This window comes from Podarcis erhardii, assembly GCF_964252035.2.
Source record: "Podarcis erhardii genome assembly, chromosome: 9".
NCBI classification, from domain to species: Eukaryota; Metazoa; Chordata; class Lepidosauria; order Squamata; family Lacertidae; genus Podarcis; species Podarcis erhardii.
This window is the reverse complement of record NC_138512.1, coordinates 81,060,685-81,078,696: the sequence shown is the minus strand read 5'-3', so window position 1 is coordinate 81,078,696 and position 18,012 is coordinate 81,060,685. Positions and strand designations below refer to the sequence as shown.

The window sequence follows — 18,012 nt, the reverse complement described above, 5'->3', positions numbered from 1 at the left end:
GACCCTTGGGGGTCCCCCCTTCCGACTGTCCCACTTTATGTGGAACCTGTGCACAGAAGGGCAACCAAGATGATCAAGGCTCTGGAAACTAAGCCTTACAAGGAGTGCTTGAAGGAGCTGGGTATGTTTAGGGGGTGGGACTAGATGATCCTTTGGAACCCTTCCAATTATGCCAACCAGGTAGCTCTGGTGAATTTCAAACAATTGGGCTCAAATGCACTTCAGAGCAGGTGAAGAAACATGCCTTGGAGACAGACCCAAAGGCTCTCTGAATGGCTGCAGTGCAGGCAGTTAAGGGGGTGCTGTGGCAGGGCCAGGCAGGAGGGTTCACAGCCTAGGCTCCCCGCTGCAACTTGGCTTGTTTGGGATTGTGGCCAGGCCAGCAGGGGGAGGGGTACTTCTAGCACAGGCCACCCCCACCCCCCACTGGCCAGGCCACCCCTCCTCCTCCTAGTTGGAACTAAAAACATAAGCAGGGCCTGCTGGGTCAGACCACTGGCCCACCTGGAGCAGCATCCTGTTCTCACAGCTGCCAAGCAGCAGGATTCGAGCACAAGAGAGACTGGGCTCCTAAGTTTCATCCCTTTTAATAAGTCACAAAACCAAGAAATTAAAACAACCAAAATACAACAGTAGGAGAGCACAACACCCGTTTCACAGAAAGATGGTCCCTGGTACAGCTTCTTAGGAAGCAAAAACCCTGTGGGACATCAAGGGGGGGGAGGAGGCAGAGATCCAGGATTTGAGATCAAAGGGGGTACACATTTGGCCACATTCAAAAGGTGGGGAACCACAGAGTCTGTGTCCCTCCGAGACTGAGCAGGAGGGAGCTATTCCAAAAGGTCCTTTGCTCCCACAAGGAGCATCCTTCACATTTATCAGTCCGAATCTGCTAGGAAGGGGGGGGGGCAGTCTGCCTGCCTTCTTCTGTCCAAAGAGCAGCTGCAGGGATTGAAATGGAGGTGGGTGGTGAGAGGAACAGGTCACCCCCCAGTAAACATTCCAGGTGCTGCCGCTGCAGCTGGCAAGGGGGCTCCATGTGCCAAGGCACCGCCCCTCACTGGGCACTTTGGCACGTCCTTCACAGCAGGTCCCAGGGCCAGGCGCTCACGGCCCCCTCGGGCAACATGGCTGAGCCAGAGTGGCTCAGGCAGAGTGGCAGAAGGGCCTCTGCAGAGAGGGCGGCAGGCAGGCAAACTGAACTTTCCAGTACGCATCACACAGGCACAGTCAGGGGCTTCAACAGGCCCTGGAAACCAGCCCTGTGGCCTCTCTCACAGCCCCCTGCTTCTCCCTGGCCACCAGAAAGCCAGGGGGACCCTCTGGTCTCCCAACATAGGAAGGAGTTGCTCAGCCTGGCCTTCTGCCAGGAGCAGCAGCAGCCCAGCTGGCCCCCAAACAAACTTGCCCTAGCCCCAGAGAGATCTCAGCAGCCTGGCTGCAGTGGGGCAGCCACTTCCAGAGAGCCATCCGGCAAGAGTGAGCTGGACGCCCCCTTCTAGATGGAGGTTTCGTCACACTTGGCCAGGGGGACCCCTGCCAGGTAGATGCGGGCCTGCTCTGTGTCCAGCTCGTTGATGTAGAGGTGGGGGTAGCCGTTGAGGCTGCCATTCTTCTTGCTGTTGGCCAGCGGGTGGCGCTCATCCTCGGGGGAGCTGGGCGTCTGGGGCTCGTGGCTGCAGCTGGTGGTGGTCGACTGCATCAGGTCCAGCCCATTCCGCTCGCGGCAGATCAGCTCCCGCTGGAGGCGCTCCCTCCGCCGCCGCTCGTGCACGAGGAGGCAGCCGCTGCTCACCAGGACACCCAGCACAAAGCAGAGCACCCCCACCAGGACACTGTAGCTGCGCTCCTCTGAGCGAGGGGCACTGCTGGCTCCCCGCCCGCCAAGCACCAGGCTGTAGGCAGCCACCACCCCGCCCACCCCTCGCTCTGTGCAGCGGCAGGTGTACTCGCCCAGCGTGGCTGCGGCAGCCGTGAACTCCAGCCCATCCCTGCGCAGGACGTAGGCGGAGGTGTCTTGGGAAGGCCTCTGCCACTCGCAGGTGGACCAGGCAGACTGTGGGGCGCAAGGCAGGACCACGCGGGCAGACAGGGGGGCCAGGATTTCGACCACCGGGGCAGCCTCTGTCGGGGAAAAGGCAGGCAAGGGAGTCAGAGGGCAGCAGGAACTGGGGAGGGGGTGGAAGCACCAGGACAGCCCATGAGCAGAGGCTGAGGTGCCCATCCCCCCAAATCTTCATACTGTGGCAGCTGATGCCCAGGCGGCACCCCACTGAAACCTCCTTCCCCGCTTCACAATTCCCTCTAGCCCCCCACAGGTCATCTCTCCCACCCCACAGTTGACTGTCAGAGGGAGCTCCCTGGGCACTTCCTCTCTGCAGGAGAAGGTCGGACGCACCTGCAAGGCCTTCCTCCGTGGGGCACAGCGCCAGGACCTTGGTTGCCGTCATATCCTGGACCAGGCTGAGAAGAGGGAAAGGGGGCAGTTGCTGAGCAAAGCAGCTGGGCAAAGGGGCAGCCTTCCAAGAGGCCCAGCACCCAACGAGCCTCCTGCTTTGAGAGAAGGCTCTGCTTGCTGCCCACTGGCCGTGCACAGTGATGTCCTTTTAAAATGTGGTTTGGGGGGGGACTATTGGGTTGGTTTTATTTTTATTAGGTATTTTGTGGTTTTATATCTTGATTTTATTTTATGAATCGCCCTGAGACCCCCCGATATAGGGCAGTATATAAATTCAATAATTAATAGTAATAATGTCCGTGGTGACCTCCCCAACCCCAACACTGGCTGGCAGCAGACTCTATCCCTCCAGGCTCCCCCAACTCCAAGCAGAGGTCTCCTGAAGCTTCACCTAGAATGGCCTGCCGGCTGCTCTGCTTTCGCAGCTGGGCCCCAAGCCCCCACCCTCACTCACCCAGCCTGCCCGTGGTGGTCCCTGCAGGCCCCCTGCTCCCTGCTCCAAGCACAGGCTGGGTCTCTGGCCAGGACACACTGCTGGCATGTCCTGTACGTGGCACAGGTGGAGGCGCTGATCTGGGTCACTTCGCTGTCGGAAGCCACAAAGAGCCAGTTCTGCAGAGGAAGCAAGAAGATGAGTTGCTCATTGGGAGATTGGGGGGGGGTGTCCCAGGGAGGGAGTCTGCAAAGATGCATGTGAGGAAAAGGTCCCTCAGTTGCGCAGCATCTCCCACATGGGGCCAGCTGTGGCCGTTGGGGGGCAAATGCGGAGCAGCCGCCACCGCCCAAGTGCTGCACTGGCCATTCTGCAGAGACAGAGAAGCAGAGTTGGGAGGATCTGGAACTGTTCCCTCTCCAAGAAGGAAGGAGGGGCAGCTTTCCCTGTTCACTCAACAGGCCACCATCCTGGCTGTTTGGGGAATGGTCCTTCCATGGCAGTTCACAGCCCCCCCCAAAAAAAAAGCTGCTTTGGCAACCATTGAGCTCCCAGTTCAGCTTCCCACTGTCCGGAAGGGGCCACGAAGGGCTGGACCCTGAAGAGGAGCCAGGCTCCCCCCTTCCTCCAAAAGGAGGGCAAGGAAGGCCAAGTCCAGCCCTTTTGGATGGGGGTCCCAGGGCCAGAGAGAGAAGATCCCATTGGCCCTTGTCCCCCTTGAGCCTTCTGGGCCAGGCCAGACCCACAGGCCACTCACCTGGTGGAGCTGCAGGTTGCGGATGGGCTGAGGCTCAGCAAACAGCTCCAGGTCCTCTATCACCCGGGAGGTTTCTTGGCTGGTACTGACCACCTTGTGCAGGTGTCCGTCCTCTGGGGGAGCAGAAGGGCAGTTCAGCCTGGCCCCCTCCAATACCTGCCTCCCCACTTGGCATGCCTACCTGCTGCCCAGCCACCTCCTTACCTGTTCCCAGGTACAGGACATCATACTCTTGCCCAGAGAGAGCCCTGACCCGGTGGGCAGCCAGCCGGCAGTACTGGGTGTTCAGCTGGACCAGCAGCGGAGAGCCCTGCTGCGGGTGGACAGGCTCGTCCATGAGAGGATGGTCACGAACAAAGGTCAGGACTCGGTCTGGGAGGGCCAGCGTGGACCCGATCCCCTCCAGCTTCAGGCTCTTGGTGACACACTGAGGGGAAGAGAGGATGGGGGGCTCAGGATCGGGGGGCTTTGCTCAAGCCCAGGGGACCCAGGCCACCCAGCACCCAATGCAGCACCCCCCTGGGCCTCACTCACTGCCCCCGGCCGTGGGTCAGGAACATCGTCCTGCATGACACTTGTCCACTTGTCGCAGTCGCGCCGGAACTCCTTGAAGCGTCCAGCCATGGCCCTCTGGATATCCTGCAGGCTGTAGGAGCAAATGGCACTCCCCTCCTTCCTGAAAGGCACCAGCAAGGCAGCCTCACTCAGGGGCGGGGGGGGGGGCGGGGGGAGTGGAGCCCTGCTCTGCCAGCTGAGACAGCACCCCCCAGCAAAGCAGCCTCCCCCTGCCAGGCCAGCCATTCTGCCACTGGGCTTCCCCTTTCACCTCCAATTCGGCCCCCAATGAAACTGGCTGGGAAGGAATCCAGGAAAGTCGAGAGCAAAGTCCTCCATTATGCAACCCAGAAAGGATTCGTGGAGACTGACCCCAACCACCAAGCAGGGATGGCTTGGAAAGGAGCAAGGAAAGAAGCTGGTTGCCAGTTGTGTGTCACAGCAGGTGAGTGGAGCCCCCATTTCCAAGGGCAGTCTACCTCTGAAACCTCTTTGCTAAGCAACAAGCACAGGAAAGAGGCAGCTGGCATTCAGGTCCAGCTTGGGGGCTTCCCCTCTGGTCTGATCCAGCAGCCAAGCCTTGCAAAGGCATCCTGGCACTCCTTCCGCTCCTCCCTCTTCAGTGCTGGCTGGCACTGTGCCCAGGCATGGCAGCAAGAGAGAAGCAAGAGCCCATGTTGATGTTGCCGCCTCACCCCCCCCCCCCACGGAGCACCCACATCTGGGCAGAGAAAAGCCTGCCTGGTGGAGCAGCCCAGAGGGAGGCACCTTCCCTCCTGCCCTGCCTGCCCCAAAGGTGGCCTTGCCATGGGTTTCGCCTCCCTCACCTGTGGGCTGCAAAGACCCCATAGAAAACGGTGGCGTTCCAGTTGTCTGACGACAAAGTGACCACGTCCTTCAGGATGCCAAAGACGGTGCCGCTCTGAGGGTCTGAGCAGACCAGCTGCGTCTTGAGGAAGGTTGTCCACCTCTTCTGCAGCGTCTTCTGGCCTCCCAAGTCTCCCTGCAGACAAGGGGGCAGAGATGGAGGGGGCAATGCAGGCACAGCAAGGAGCCCCCACCCCAGCAGACATTTTGGGTTGGGGGAGATGGTACGGGGGGACTGAGCCAAGGTGGTTGGGGCAAAGAGTGGAAGGCCGGCTGAAGCAGGAAGTGGGTCACAGCCCCATAAGGAGGGAGGACTTGGGGCTTCCAGGGAAGAGGGAGAACCAGCTGGGCACCAGGCCTCAGCCCCAGAGCCCCCCCCCCCCATCAGGGCACTGACCTTGCAGACTCTGGCCACACGCGCAACCTTGACTTTCTCGTAGAAGTCGTACTCGCGCGCAGTCTCCGTGAAGAAGAAGTAGATCTTGTCATCTTCGCCGTTCTCACTCTCCCGCACAAAAGCCGAGGCCACAAATTCGGGATCTGGGCAGCGGAAGAAACAAGCAAAGCTCCATGCAAGGACTTCTCCAGCCCCCCCGCCAGGCCCTGATCCCAAGACACCACCCTGCCCAACCACAGCAGCCGCTGCCTTCGCCAGCTCACCATTCAGCCAGGCCACGGAGTTTTCTGTTCGGATGAACTCTGTAGGGTTCCCTGTGGCTCTGGAGATGATGGGCTCCGTGGCCAGGAAGTTGTTGACTGTGGCTGCATACAGGACGCCATCTAGGGGGCAAAGAGGCATAGCAGGAAAGGGCAGGACATGGGGGGCGGGAAGGGCCACCTCAAGGCTTCATAGATGGGGGTGCAAGTGGCCGCACCCCAGCAGAGCGGCCAGGCTGAAGACGAAAGGGGAGGAGCCAAGAGGGGCGAACGCCAGGGCAGCTACATCCATGGCAAGGAGGAGCCAGAAGGGCAACAGGACGAGGGCAGGGAGGGATCTGGCCCCCAGCCCACAACAGAAGCAGGAACAAGGGGCTTGGCACTCCCCAGCCACCCACGGAGGCCCCTGAGGTGGCCCCTGGCTTGTGGGTGCTGCACTGTTCTGCCAGACCCTCACAAGCCCCCCCCTTGATGCTCCCCTCCCCCCCATACCTGCCATGATGGCTGCAGACGGCTGCAGGGGCTCAAAGGGGCACCTCCCCCGCCCGCTCTCCTGCCGCTCCACAGTGCGGAAGTCGCTCATTTTCTGCAAGAGAGGAAGGACCCCCCAGCCATGTCTGCACGTGAACGGCATGGAAGGGGGTGTGGGGCCCCTACCCTCTGAAACCCTCCAGCAGGTGCCAAGGGGTTTTGCGGAGTTGCCCCTCCCCAAGGCTGAAAGACATCTGTCCCAGTCAGGGTGGAAGCAATACAGACCCCCCCCCCAAGTTTAAGGGTAGCGCTTGCAAGACACACACACACACACACACACACACGGCTGAGCCAGGCAGCCACTCACAATGTAGCCACATTGGGGGCTGAAGGAGAAGGTCCCACAGACAAAGAGGTGCGTCTGGTTGGCAAACTCCAGGATGCGAATGAAGTTGTGGCATTCGGCCTGAGAGGCGAGAGGGAAGCAGCCGTCAGCCGGGTGCGAGAGGGAGAGGCCAGGAACCCCCCACCCTCCTGGCTTTGAGGGGAGCCTTTCGCTCTGTGGGGCTCCCGGATATGGGCAGCTCCACAGCAACACTCAGAGCCCTCGGGAAGATGAGGAGGAAGAGGCCAAGCCCCCCCCCCCCAGAAGCCCCCAGCAGCACTTACCTCTTTTTTCCCTTTCAAGGTGCAAGAGATCTGGAGATTCTCAGGCACATTCCAGGCTATCTGGAAGACAGTGAAGAAAAGCCCCAAGGCTTGCCAGTGGCCATCTTCCCCTCCCCCACCAGGGGAGTGGGGCAAAGAGGACCCTTCCTGCCCCATGCGGCGGGGCTTGTGATCCCCACCCAAACAAGGGGGAGGCAGGCAGGGCCACCATCTGATGCTCCTGGCCCAGCAGAAACACCTTGGCCAGGATGGCAGAAACACCTCCCCCCACCAAAAAAACCCACCACCTTGCCCTGCCCCAATTGCTCCCTGCCCAAGCGACAGAGGTAAAAGGAGGGCAGGGGCCACAGGGCTCAGGCCCCCAACCATCCCTGGGGACTCGGCTGCCACCCAGCTCACCTTCTTGGCCCCCTGACTGATGGTGCCCACAGGCAGAGAGAGGAGGGTGTCCTTGGCTCCCACGTAGAGCGTGTGGGATCGGGGATCCACCCGGAAGGTGCTGTAGTTGGAAATGGCCTCGTGAGAGAATCGCTGCACCAGACCCTCCACCTCTGCAAAGAGAGCACCCGCGGGTGACTGGCCGGCACACAGCACCCAAGGCATATGCCAGGCATGGGGGCAGCAATTCAAAGGTGGGGCGCAGCCCAAGACATGCAAGCCCCCGGCCAGTGCCAGGAGGGGCCAGCTCTGCCCGCCTCCCCACAGTGCACTGAAAGACGCAGCATAGGAGAAGGGGTCGGGGGGGCAGGAGTGCCTCCTTTAGCCCTGGGGAGGCATCGCCCCAGAGCCTCCATCCCCACAGGGCTTGTGTGCAGCCCTGGGCAGAGAGGGGACTGGGCACGTCCAGACAGGAAGGCCACCCTCCCTCCCATGTTACTGGGTGTTACTGGGTTATTGTTCTTATTTTGACTTTATATATTGTGATATTTTCTGTGAACTGCCCAGAGACATCCAGCTATAGGGAGGTATAAAAATTCAGTAAAAATAAAATAAAATAAATGGTGGCAGCAAGCATCACCTCCAGCCTTCGCCCTCCAAGGAGTGGGGCCACAGCCTGTGCCAGCTGCACCCACCCAATGCCAGCCATGCCTGGGTGCCACCTGCCCAGGCACAGAGGCAGTCGCCACGCTCAGCGCCCAGTCCTGGACCACTTGCAGGGTTGCCTGAGTAGCTCATCCGCAGCCTCTTAGGCCAAGGGAGGACCCAGCAGATGACAGTCCTCTGGCCACGCTGCTCTCACCCCGAGAAGGGCTGCAGGCTCCCCTCATCTCCTGCTGTGGGGGGCCTGGCTCTCAGCGACTGGCTGGATGTGGGGCACCACAAGTTCCTGCTTGCTGTGGGGTGGGGGTCTCTGGGGTGGGGAGCAAGAGAGGGGCCTCATGGGGAAGGGCTGGGCTTTTGCTGCAGAATCAGCCACTTTCAACAGGATGTGCTTTAATTGCTGCTTTCCTTTCCTTTTTCGCATAGCAGCTGGTGGGGTCCCTATTTTGCTATAAAAGGCAAAGAGAAAGGTCCAACAAAGAGAAGGCTGTTGGGGGGCAGTTATCAGGACATTTCTCAGCCCCCCTCAAGGAGCAGGAAGAAAAGGGGCAGCGCTGCCAGCAGGAAGTTTCCAAGAAAGATTATTAGGCTGACCTTTGGCAGCCACCGACTTCTCAGCAAACATCCCAGGAGGCTCTTGGCAGGGGAAGGGCGTTGCAGGAAGGGCCAACAGAAAAGGGCAGCAGCCCAGAGACTGCCTGCCAGTCGCCTTCAGGGACTGCCACCCAGGTGGGCAGCTGGTGGCACTTGCAGAGGAGACCTGAACCTCCCAACCCTCAGCTTCACCGGATGCCCAGAACTCCCAGGGTTAAGAGAAAGAGGAAAACATTGTTCTGCCCATGTTCTCCCGGCCAGGCCTGGCTCTATGCACCTCTTCCATGCCCCACTTCCCTTGCCTTTTCCCTAAACAAAAAAGTCCTTTCCTCACAGGAGAGTCACCCCCCCCCCGCGCAACTCTGCAATATTTCTGACGGGAGGCAAGCAGACCTTCCTTCAATTTCCTTGCACCCCAAAGGCCACTGCTCCCCTCCCTTCCCGTTTGTGTGCATGCAGAAGTGATGCAGACAAGACCTGTCTCTCCCCATCTGACAAGTTCCAGTGCTGCTGCAGCCAGTGAACTGGTGGGAATGGGGTGGCCTGCCACCCACCCACCCCAGGCACTCCTTTCGTGGGCCCACTCCAGAGGATCTAAGGTAAAGGACCCCTGGATGGTTAAGTCCAGTCAAAGGCGACTCTGGGGTTGCAGCGCTCATCTCGCTTTCAGGCCGAGGGAGCCGGCGTTTGTCCACAGACAGCTTTCTGGGTCATGTGGCCAGCAGGACTAAGCCGCCTCCGGCACAACAATACCCGTGACAGAAACCAGAGCGCACAGAAATGCCGTTTACCTTCCTGCTGCAGCTATACCGATTTATCCACCTGCACAGGTATGCTTTCAAACTGCTTCCTTGTCAGCGCACGCACGGAGGCTCAAGGCTGAGGGCGGGTGGGGCATCCTGTGAGGGGGCTGGCGCCTCAGGGCCTGGCCTGGCAGGCATTGTCTGAGCACAAGCAGGCAGAGAGCCACAAACAATCACATCTTTTGAGAGCAGAAATCTGAAGGAGCAGCCAGAGGCCAGAGCAGCGCTGCAGAAAGGCTTCTGCACTAACCGCCTTGCTGAGAGTGGGGGAAGAGAGGCAGGGGCAGCTGCCACCATCGTCCCCGGCCAGGCCAGATGCTCCGGGGCGACAGCAGACCGTGGCCAGAGTGGCATGCAAGGTGGCCAGGCACAGCCAAGTCCCCCAGGGCTGGGTTGGCAGGGAGCGGCGGGGGCTCTGTAGCCAGGCTAGGGCTCAGACAGCAAAGCCTTGGGCTGGGCCCACATTCTTCTGGGTCAGGGCTCAATGCCCCAGCCCAGGACCCAGATAATCCCACGTGGCCATCCAAGGCAGGAAACCATCTTTCCACACCTTGTTTTGAGCCCACCCCCACAGCACAAGCCATGGGCCTCCCAGGGCCAGGGCCTCCCTGCCTCGCCATGCTGCCCCACGGAAGGATGGCCCCTCTCCCAACCCGTTCCCACCTCCATCCGGGCTCTGCCACCAGAATCTACCATGTGAGTTAAATAGCCTTTTTTCAGAAGCCATCAAAGTTGCCGAGAACTACAACAGCCCCCCCCCTCTAGTCCAGCATCCTGTTCTCCTAGATGCCTCTGGAAAACCACAAGCAGGATGTGAGAACGAGAGACTTCTCTCCTCCCGTGGTTTCCAGAAACTGGCCTTCAGAGACATTACTGCCTCTGCCTCCTTCCTCTTATGTATCTGAATCTTCCAACATTCAGTTTCATTGGATTCTGTCCCTGGTAGCTGAGGAGGAACAGAGTCACCAGGGCTAGGAGCCTCCGAGAGCCCTCTCCTCCTCCATGAATTTGTCTAATCCTCTTTTAAAGCCATTCAAGCTGGTAGCCATCACTGCCTCCAGCCGCCCTTTACAAAAAGCCTGAGATGGTGAAGTCCAGCCATTGCTGGAGTTTGAAGTCAACAGAAACAGATGGAGAAAACTAACAAAAGGAATTTCAAGAGAGATTAAATGTAAAATTCAGCACTTAAGTAGGAAAGAATAAACTGATGCACAAAAAACAGGATGGGTGTCATCTGGCTGATAGAATCAGAGAATTGGGAGGAACCTTAAAGGTCATCCAGTCATATAGAAAGGAACTCAGGGTTTCGGAGGAGACCACAAGTTACAGAATGAGTCAGCTGCGGGATATGGCAGCCCAAAGGCCTGACGCAGACCTGTCCTAATGGACCCACTCGCTTTCGCTTAGCCTTGCCATCTCACCTAAAGGGCAGTGTCTAGGGCTGGACAAATGGGAAAGTGTCCAGAGGACGGCCGCAAGGATGGGGGGCTGAAGACAAAATCCTGTCGGTGGGAAGCTATGAGAGATGCTCCACCCAAAGAAGGGGCGACACAACAGCCACATGCGGCCATTGGAAGCGCTGCCACTTTGCAGGAGGATGGAGCAGATCTGCTTTCTGCTGCTGAGGGGTCAAATGACAAGGGAGAGAGTTTGGATTGAGACCCAACACTAGGAAGGGTGAGCCACTTGCAAAGGAGCAGATTCTGCCTGGGAACCACAAAGGGTGGAGGATTTAGAGCAGAGACTGGAGAGCCACCCGTCCGGGATGTGGACTCTCCCCCATCCCACCTCTGGAGGTTTTCAACCAGTGAGGGGGGGGGACATCTGCAAGGAGTGCTGTAGCTGCAAGGATCCTGCTCTGCTCTCTGCGCACATCTGTCAGCACGGCCCTTAAAGCAGCAGCAACACAAGCGGGGCAAATGGAGGCAGTGGCCTTTGGCTGAGTCAGACCCCGTTGTCCATCAAGCTCAGCCCTGCCCACACTGACTGGCAGCAGTTGGGGCTTGAACCTGGAAGCTTCCACACAGAAAGCAGGTTCTGAGCCAAGGCCCTTTGCAGGGGGGTCTGCCTTGCAGCAAAGGGGCCCCCTCCCCACTGCAACCACATCATGGGGGGGGGTTCTGCTACTGATCCCCAGGTTGAGCCAGTGAGAGATCAGGGCCCAGGCAAGGCAGGCAGGTGAATGAAGAAGTGGAAAGAAGAATCAGTAGATATTGGGGGGCTTCAAAATGAGGGAAGGAGGGTCCCTCAAAAGGTGTTCTGCTCTGCTTGGGGGCCACCACCCCCCACAACAGAAGCAGAACCAAGGGGCCTGGCACCCCCAGCCGGTCTCAGAAGCACCTGAGGAGAGCTCCAGAGCTGGAAGGACCCAGAGCATGTGGGGCTCCCCTCTCCTTGGGTCCCCCCCCCATCCTGCCCCTTTCCCACAAAACCCACAACTGCTTCTCAAAGATCTTCAGCTCCAGGAAGGGCCATCTGAACAGCATGGGGGGTTGCATTGAGGGGGGGGGCTGAAGACTCACTGGAGACAAAGGGAGTTGCCCCCGCCCAGGAAGGAATCAGTTTCAAGTCTGCCATTTCAGTAGCCTTCAAGTAACCACTGAGCCCCCCCCCCAAGCACCCCCCCCAGCACGAGCCTGTGTGGGAAGCACCAGAGTGTGGGAACTTGATCTCTGTGGGTGATGGCAGTTCCTGGCAGCAGATAAGGCAGCCGCTGGCTTTGCTCAGAGAAATCCCTGCTGCTAATTAAAGAGGAACCTCCGCGGCTGCAAGAAGTCAGGGGCCGCACAACGGGCAAAGCAGGGCTGGGGGCTCTGGCAGTCCCAGAGAGGCAGCCCCACAGGCCCGGGGGGGGGGCGCGTTTCACAGCAAAGGGCCCTTCCCCACTGCAGGGCTGCCCTGCTGATGCCAGAGGGAGAGATCCTGCGTCTGCTCGACACGGGCAGGCCAATGGAGGGCATGCAGCCCCAGAGAGGAAGCAGGCCCCATTCCACTTTGCAGAGTAGGCCAGGCAGCTGGAAGGCGTGGGGCCAAGAGAAGCAGCTCCCCTGCAAGAAGTGCTAGCCCCCACCCCCACCCCTCAAGACCACCCTCTGACCAAGGGAAACGGGGCCCAGGGGCTCATACATGCCACCCCCCTGTGCCAGGCACTCCCCAGCGCCAAGAGGGACTCCCCACCCACAGCCCCACCCATCTGCCGGTGGCTTGTTCCCGACACCTGGGCGGCCCCGTGAAGATGCCAGAGAACCAGCCTCCCCCTGGGGCCTCTTGCCGGCTGGGCTCCTCCCTTCTCAGGGATTGGCAGCCGCCACTTGAACTAGCCTCGGGCCACAGTCAGTTGCACAGGCCACATCATTCCGCCTAGGCAAGAACGCCCCTGCCCACCTGGCCAAGGAGCATCACCCGCCTGGCCACTGCGGAGGAAGGCGCAGGATCTGCCCCCGTCTGCAGGCCTGGGGAGCTACACCGGAGGGCACACCCCAAAGCCATGGGAAAGGAGCACCCAGAGACCCTGTAGCCCAGGACAAGACCATCGGTGGCTGCCAGGAGGGTCAGTTGAGACATCTGCCTGGGCCCTGCAGGGCTGCTGCTGCCTGCCCATGCTGAGCTACAGGGACCCCAATGGCTAAGACCTGGCTTAAGGCAGCATTCCTACACTGAAAGGTTTTGCCTCCCTGCTAAAATCTATTGATGTACAGAATTCAGTCCGTTTTGGCTCCTTATTCTGCAGGTATTTGCGGTTCCCTGTGCAGCACTGTTCAGTGGCTTGCCTAAACCCACAGTCCTGGAAACCTGGCACAGGCCCCCAGCCATCACAACACGCTGCCAGGCAGTGACCAGGAGAAGAGCCCTTGCTACAGTGACTCCTGCCCAGACAACGAGGCCCCTCCCTGCAGAGGCTCCTGCTGCCCCACGTCTCCTCAGCACCCCAGAGGAGGAACCCTGGAGGTGGTCAGATCAGGCCCCAGCACAGGCCCCTTTCGGAGCAGCCCCAAGGGAGAGCCCAGCTGGGCATCCCAGAGATCCTGGCCTCCGCCCTCTTGCAGCAGAATCCCGGCACTCAGCCCTGCCCTTTCCCGGCAAGCTACTGAGCACCCAGCTGGATGTGGCCCCACATTCCATGGGGGTTGAGCTGCAGGACGGCCCCTTCACAGCCCCCAGACAAACACCCCAGTGTGCTCCAGGGGCAGGAGGCCAAGGCTAAGGGCCTCAGGCACAACACAGAGACAAGGCAGGCCGTGTGTGACCAGAGGCCGGGGGGGGGGGCAGGCTCCCCAGTCGGGTGGGAAGCGGCCGAGTCCTTCCCTGAAGAGAAGCAAGGCCTCACCCTTGCCAGGCATGCAGCCTATCCCCACTGCCCACAAAGCCCGGCCAGGCTTCTTCCCTTTCGGAGGGCACCTCGGCTCAGCTCTCCCACCAGACCTGGCTTTGGGAGGAGGGCAGCCCTGATCCAGGCAAGCCCTTGCCAAGGGAGCAGGCCCTCAGGCTGCTTGGCCTGGATGCTGGCTGGCTGCAGATGTGAGGATGCCAGTCTACATGCAGGGAGTCAAGCATAGGGCCTGCACAGTGGGGGCCCCTAAAGACATTTAGTCCTGGGGACCCAAATGCCCAGGGTGATCTTGAGATGGAGAATGAACTCAGAGAGGCCTCCCAAGGAGGAAGTGCTGCAGCCATGGGCAATTTCAATTAGACCAGCACTGTCTGCAAGAATAGCTGGCCAAGGAACCAACCAGAGACAGGGCAATCTTGGGCTTAATCCAAAGTGGTTCCCAGCACTTGGTGTGAAATGTTAGGTGTTGTTGAATGGACTGAGAACAGTGACCCAAGTGTTCTCCCATTCGAGATAAGCGTCAACAGGCACGTTTGACTTCAAAAGAATAAACTTTCCCCAAATGAGGGGGCTGTTAAAAAGGCCGTGTAAAAAGGGCCAGATTGCTCTGGAATGCCTGGGGGTGTTTCAAAGCCACAATAATGAAAGCTAATATCTCCATATATCCGCAGATCAAGGAAGGCCAAGAGGATGCCAGCATGGTGAATGAGCAGAGTCAGAGCAGCTTCCCTGAGAAATGAGGCAAAAAGGGAACACACACTTTGGCCCAAACCTCTGGCCCACCCGAGAGTTCTCAAAGAGCAAAAATGTGAAATGGCGGATCAGCAAACAAAAAAATGACCCTTGTCCCTCAGATCAGCCTCCATATCGGAGGACTGGAACATGACCAACACAGGCCAGTTTTTAAAAAGAGATTCAGGAGGATCCTGGAAATTACAAACCGCTTAACCGCTTAGCTTAAGTGGTGGAACGTATTGTCAGAGACACAATGACCAAGCAGATAGCAGAGCAGGCAGGACTGAAGCAGGGCAGATTCTGCGGGGAAGCTCTGTTCTTGGGGTTCTCTGAAGAGTATCTGCAAGCCATAGACTGAACGGATCCAACAGACACCACACTTCAGATGTCAGCTACCTGCCAAAGACTCCAGAGGAATAAGAGGAGAGGGAGCCCAGGAACTGCTTAATAAGCAGGAAGCAGAGCGTGGGAATAAATTCTGCAAAAGGAGGGATGTAGAAAGTGGAGTCCCCCAAAGGTCCATATTGGGACCAGCGCTTTTGAACATATTCATTGGGGACTCCCGGCAGGGGGTCGGGTGTGGGGCAAGTAAAGGGCCTTAAAATGTGCTCCCTGTTGTGGGGGGAGGGGGGCTTGCATTAGGCACTGCCATGGGAATGGGTCCTCCCTGGAGTCCCCAACTGGAGCTCTCCAGTATAGCAGGGCTTGAAGGAAGTGCTCAGCAGCTAGGCTAGGAAGTCTCCCTCTGCTGTGCGAGGAAGCTGGGAATCGCCCTCAAGTCCTGCATAGGAACTTCCACCCACTGGCTGGCTAGCCAAGCCCCCAGTGGTCTGATTCAGCAGCAGTCAGGTTCTCCTGATGGTCTTATAAACCAAGCCAGAAGCAAGGGGGGGCATTGGCCCATCGCACCTGCCTTGCCCTCTGGCAGAACAAGGGAGAGGGATTCTCCTCCGCTCTGTCTGTTCCCTGAGATACCAGGAGGTTAATGCACAGAGAAAAAAACAAGAACTGATCACATCAGCTGTGTTTGCTGCTTCATCTTATGTGAGTTGAAAATAAGTAACAGTCCTGAGCATTGGTATAAAGCTTTAGAGTGTGCTAAGCACTTCCTGTACATCATCACACTTAGCCATCACTGGGGTAAAGCGGGACAGTCATGATGATGCCTGAGGCTACTTAGTCACTTCAGGCCAGAAGTGAGTTTTGAACAAGAGACTTCCTTCTCCTGGGCCCCCTGCATTGCACTAAAGTAGGGAGGAATGCAAAGTTTCTAGATGCGCCCCCTGCCCTGGCTCATGTCTGGAATGCACTGAGTAGGACGTAGGACTGAGGGCCTCCAGGAGCATAACTAAAAATGCAGGGCAACTCAAGCAACCACAACCTGCAACAACGTCCTCAAGGAGGAAGCCAGAGCAGTTGCTGGGAAGGAACCAATTAGAGGACATAGCAGGACTTGCAAGGCGCAGAGGGAGCCAAGCCTTCTTCATGGCAGCCCTGGGCAAACTCAGCCAAAACAACCGGCGGCAGAATCAAGCCAAAGAGATGCAACACTTGCAGAACGCCTTGCTGCAGGATTTTATATGTTGCTGTGCGTTTTCAGCCTGCCCTTCAGCATGCAGTCCAAGGGTGGATGACGGACAACACATTACAAGAAACAAACTATGCAACACAGAAATGTTACAAGACCATAAACGAACTGAATCAAGAGGAGTCAGAAACAGCAACAAGACTATGATGAGAGGAGGGATATTCTGATCTCATCCTTCACCCCAAAAGGCTCGTTGTTACCTAACATGACGTGAATACAGTAATACGGGCAGGTGCTGCTGGGTGCCAGGAAGGGCATCCCACCATCTCAGGGGCCACCAGGAAGAAGAGCCCCCCTCTCTCTCATACACCCCCCCCCAGTGGAGCTGCCAGCAAGGCCTCCCTGCAGACCCCAACATCTAGGTGGGTCTGGACAGATGTCGCTGCTTCAGGTGTTTGGGGGCAAGTCAATGAGGGCTCTGCATGCCAACAGAAGCCACAGAAGATTTGAAAATAGACACACACTTATTACATTTGGAAAATCTTAATAAAAACATATTTAAAAAGCAAACAGAAGCCACAGAAGCACTTTGACTCAGGCCCTCAAGCACAACACCAACCAGTCTTGGTACAATATGTGTCTTCTGCATAGTCTTCAAGGGCAGCCCCACAAAGAGCACATTTCAGCTGCCGTCTATTGAAGTGACCAGGTTGCGGGTGGCTGCAGGTGGATGGTGCAAGAGCATCTCCCTTCCATAGCTGGTCCTGCACAGTATAGGATCAAGCCTGTCAATGCCTATTCCAGGAAGCGGGACCTGTGAGGAGCCCCTCCCTGCTGGGGATTTGGGGCCTGAGGCTGCCAGTTGCTGGCCATCCCCAGACAGAACATGGCTGTCATGGCAGGAGCCACCCATAGTCTCACCCCCATTAATTTGTCTTAATTCTCTTTTAAAGCCCCCCAAGGTGAGGATCATCACTACAGCTTGTGCCAGTGAAGTCGAGTTTGACCACACGCTGCTCGCTTGTAATTTGCTGTTTTCAATCCTACATTCTGACTTGTCAGAGTGCTGGATTATTGTAAGGCCCTCCTTCAAATTCTGCAACCATTCTTGCCCTTAAATCCACCCTCTTGTCCAAGGCGGCTCCTCACCCTTTGCTGCGCGATTCATTTGCCTCTCTCCCGCTGCTTGTTGCGCACTGCTGCTCCGGCAAAGCCTGGACGCTCAACCCGCCCCGTCCCACTCCTTCGATTCGGGGCTTGGCCCCAGGGAGGCGCTTCCAACGCGACGAGGCCAACAAGATCTCGCAGGCCAGGCGGGCGGCCCGCGAGGGACCCTTGCCCCTGGGGGAGTCGTGCTCCGGGGCTGGCCAGGCTGGCTTCCGAGCGGGCGCCCCCTGCCCCGAGCCCGGGCAACCCCCCCCCCTCCGAGCCTCGCCCTTCCGCGCCGCAGGGGACGGAGACAATAGCCCGGGCGCCGGCATCCCCCCTCGCCTCCCCTCCCCTCCCCTCCCCTCCCGGCGCGGCTGCGGCAAAGGCGCTCGGGCATCGCCGTGCCAGGCGGGCGGGCGGGCGGGCGGGCGGGGCGCCCCGAGAGGCCGCTTCCCCCGGGAGCGCGCGCCGCGCCTGGGCGTGCCGGGCGGCGAGGGGGGCGCGGGCGGCCATCCCGGGGGTCTTACCCGGGAAGCGGCGCGCGATGCGGGGCCGCGCGGCGGGCGGCGCCCCCGAGGAGGACCCCGCCGGCGGCGGCGGCAGGAGCAGCAGCAGGAGGTGGCAGGCGAGGAGCAGGCGGCGGAGGGGCGCGGGCGGAGGGCGCCGCGCCAGCCCCATCCCGGGCACAGCCAGGCCCGCGCGCGCGCTCTCTCGCTCGCTCGCTCCCGCTTCTGGCGGCGGCGGCGGCGTGTCGTCGTCGTCGTCCTTCTCCTTCTGTCTTCCTCGCTCGCTCGCTGCTGGCGGGGCTGCCGCGTGGCCCCGCCCACTCCCAGGTGGGGCGCTGACGTCACTCGGTCCGCACTCCCAGCCCCGCCCGCCCGCCGCGCAGGTAGCGTCACCCGCAGCCGATCAGGTGCGGCGGGGGCGGGGCTTGGCGGGGCTGGCTCCGCCCAGGCAGAAGCGCG

General features: G+C 59.3%; 1 protein-coding gene across 1 annotated transcript; it reads right to left on the bottom strand.

Moving 5' to 3' along the window:
• Positions 1-571: 571 nt before the first annotated feature.
• SEMA4F (ssemaphorin 4F) lies at positions 572-17,740 on the bottom strand. Its single transcript, XM_081876064.1, has 14 exons — positions 17,575-17,740; positions 7,267-7,418; positions 6,868-6,927; positions 6,566-6,664; positions 6,220-6,313; positions 5,731-5,850; positions 5,468-5,610; positions 5,031-5,206; positions 4,183-4,324; positions 3,853-4,075; positions 3,649-3,761; positions 2,913-3,070; positions 2,399-2,463; positions 572-2,124 (listed from the first exon to the last, which is right to left on the bottom strand). Exons 1-14 carry the CDS (start codon positions 17,723-17,725, stop codon positions 1,499-1,501), a joined length of 2,322 nt encoding a protein of 773 aa, XP_081732190.1. The 5' UTR covers positions 17,726-17,740; the 3' UTR covers positions 572-1,498.
• Between the last annotated feature and the right edge of the window lie 272 nt (positions 17,741-18,012).

Excerpts from the sequence above, each read along its gene's own strand:
- SEMA4F (XM_081876064.1), bottom strand. The coding sequence starts at position 17,725 with ATGGGGCTGGCGCGGCGCCCTCCGCCCGCGCCCCTCCGCCGCCTGCTC. Across the intron at positions 6,928-7,266 it reads TCAGTCAGGGGGCCAAGAAG|ATAGCCTGGAATGTGCCTGA; the intron begins GTGAGCTGGGTG and ends ACTGTCTTCCAG. Across the intron at positions 3,071-3,648 it reads GCAACCTGCAGCTCCACCAG|AACTGGCTCTTTGTGGCTTC; the intron begins GTGAGTGGCCTG and ends CTTCCTCTGCAG.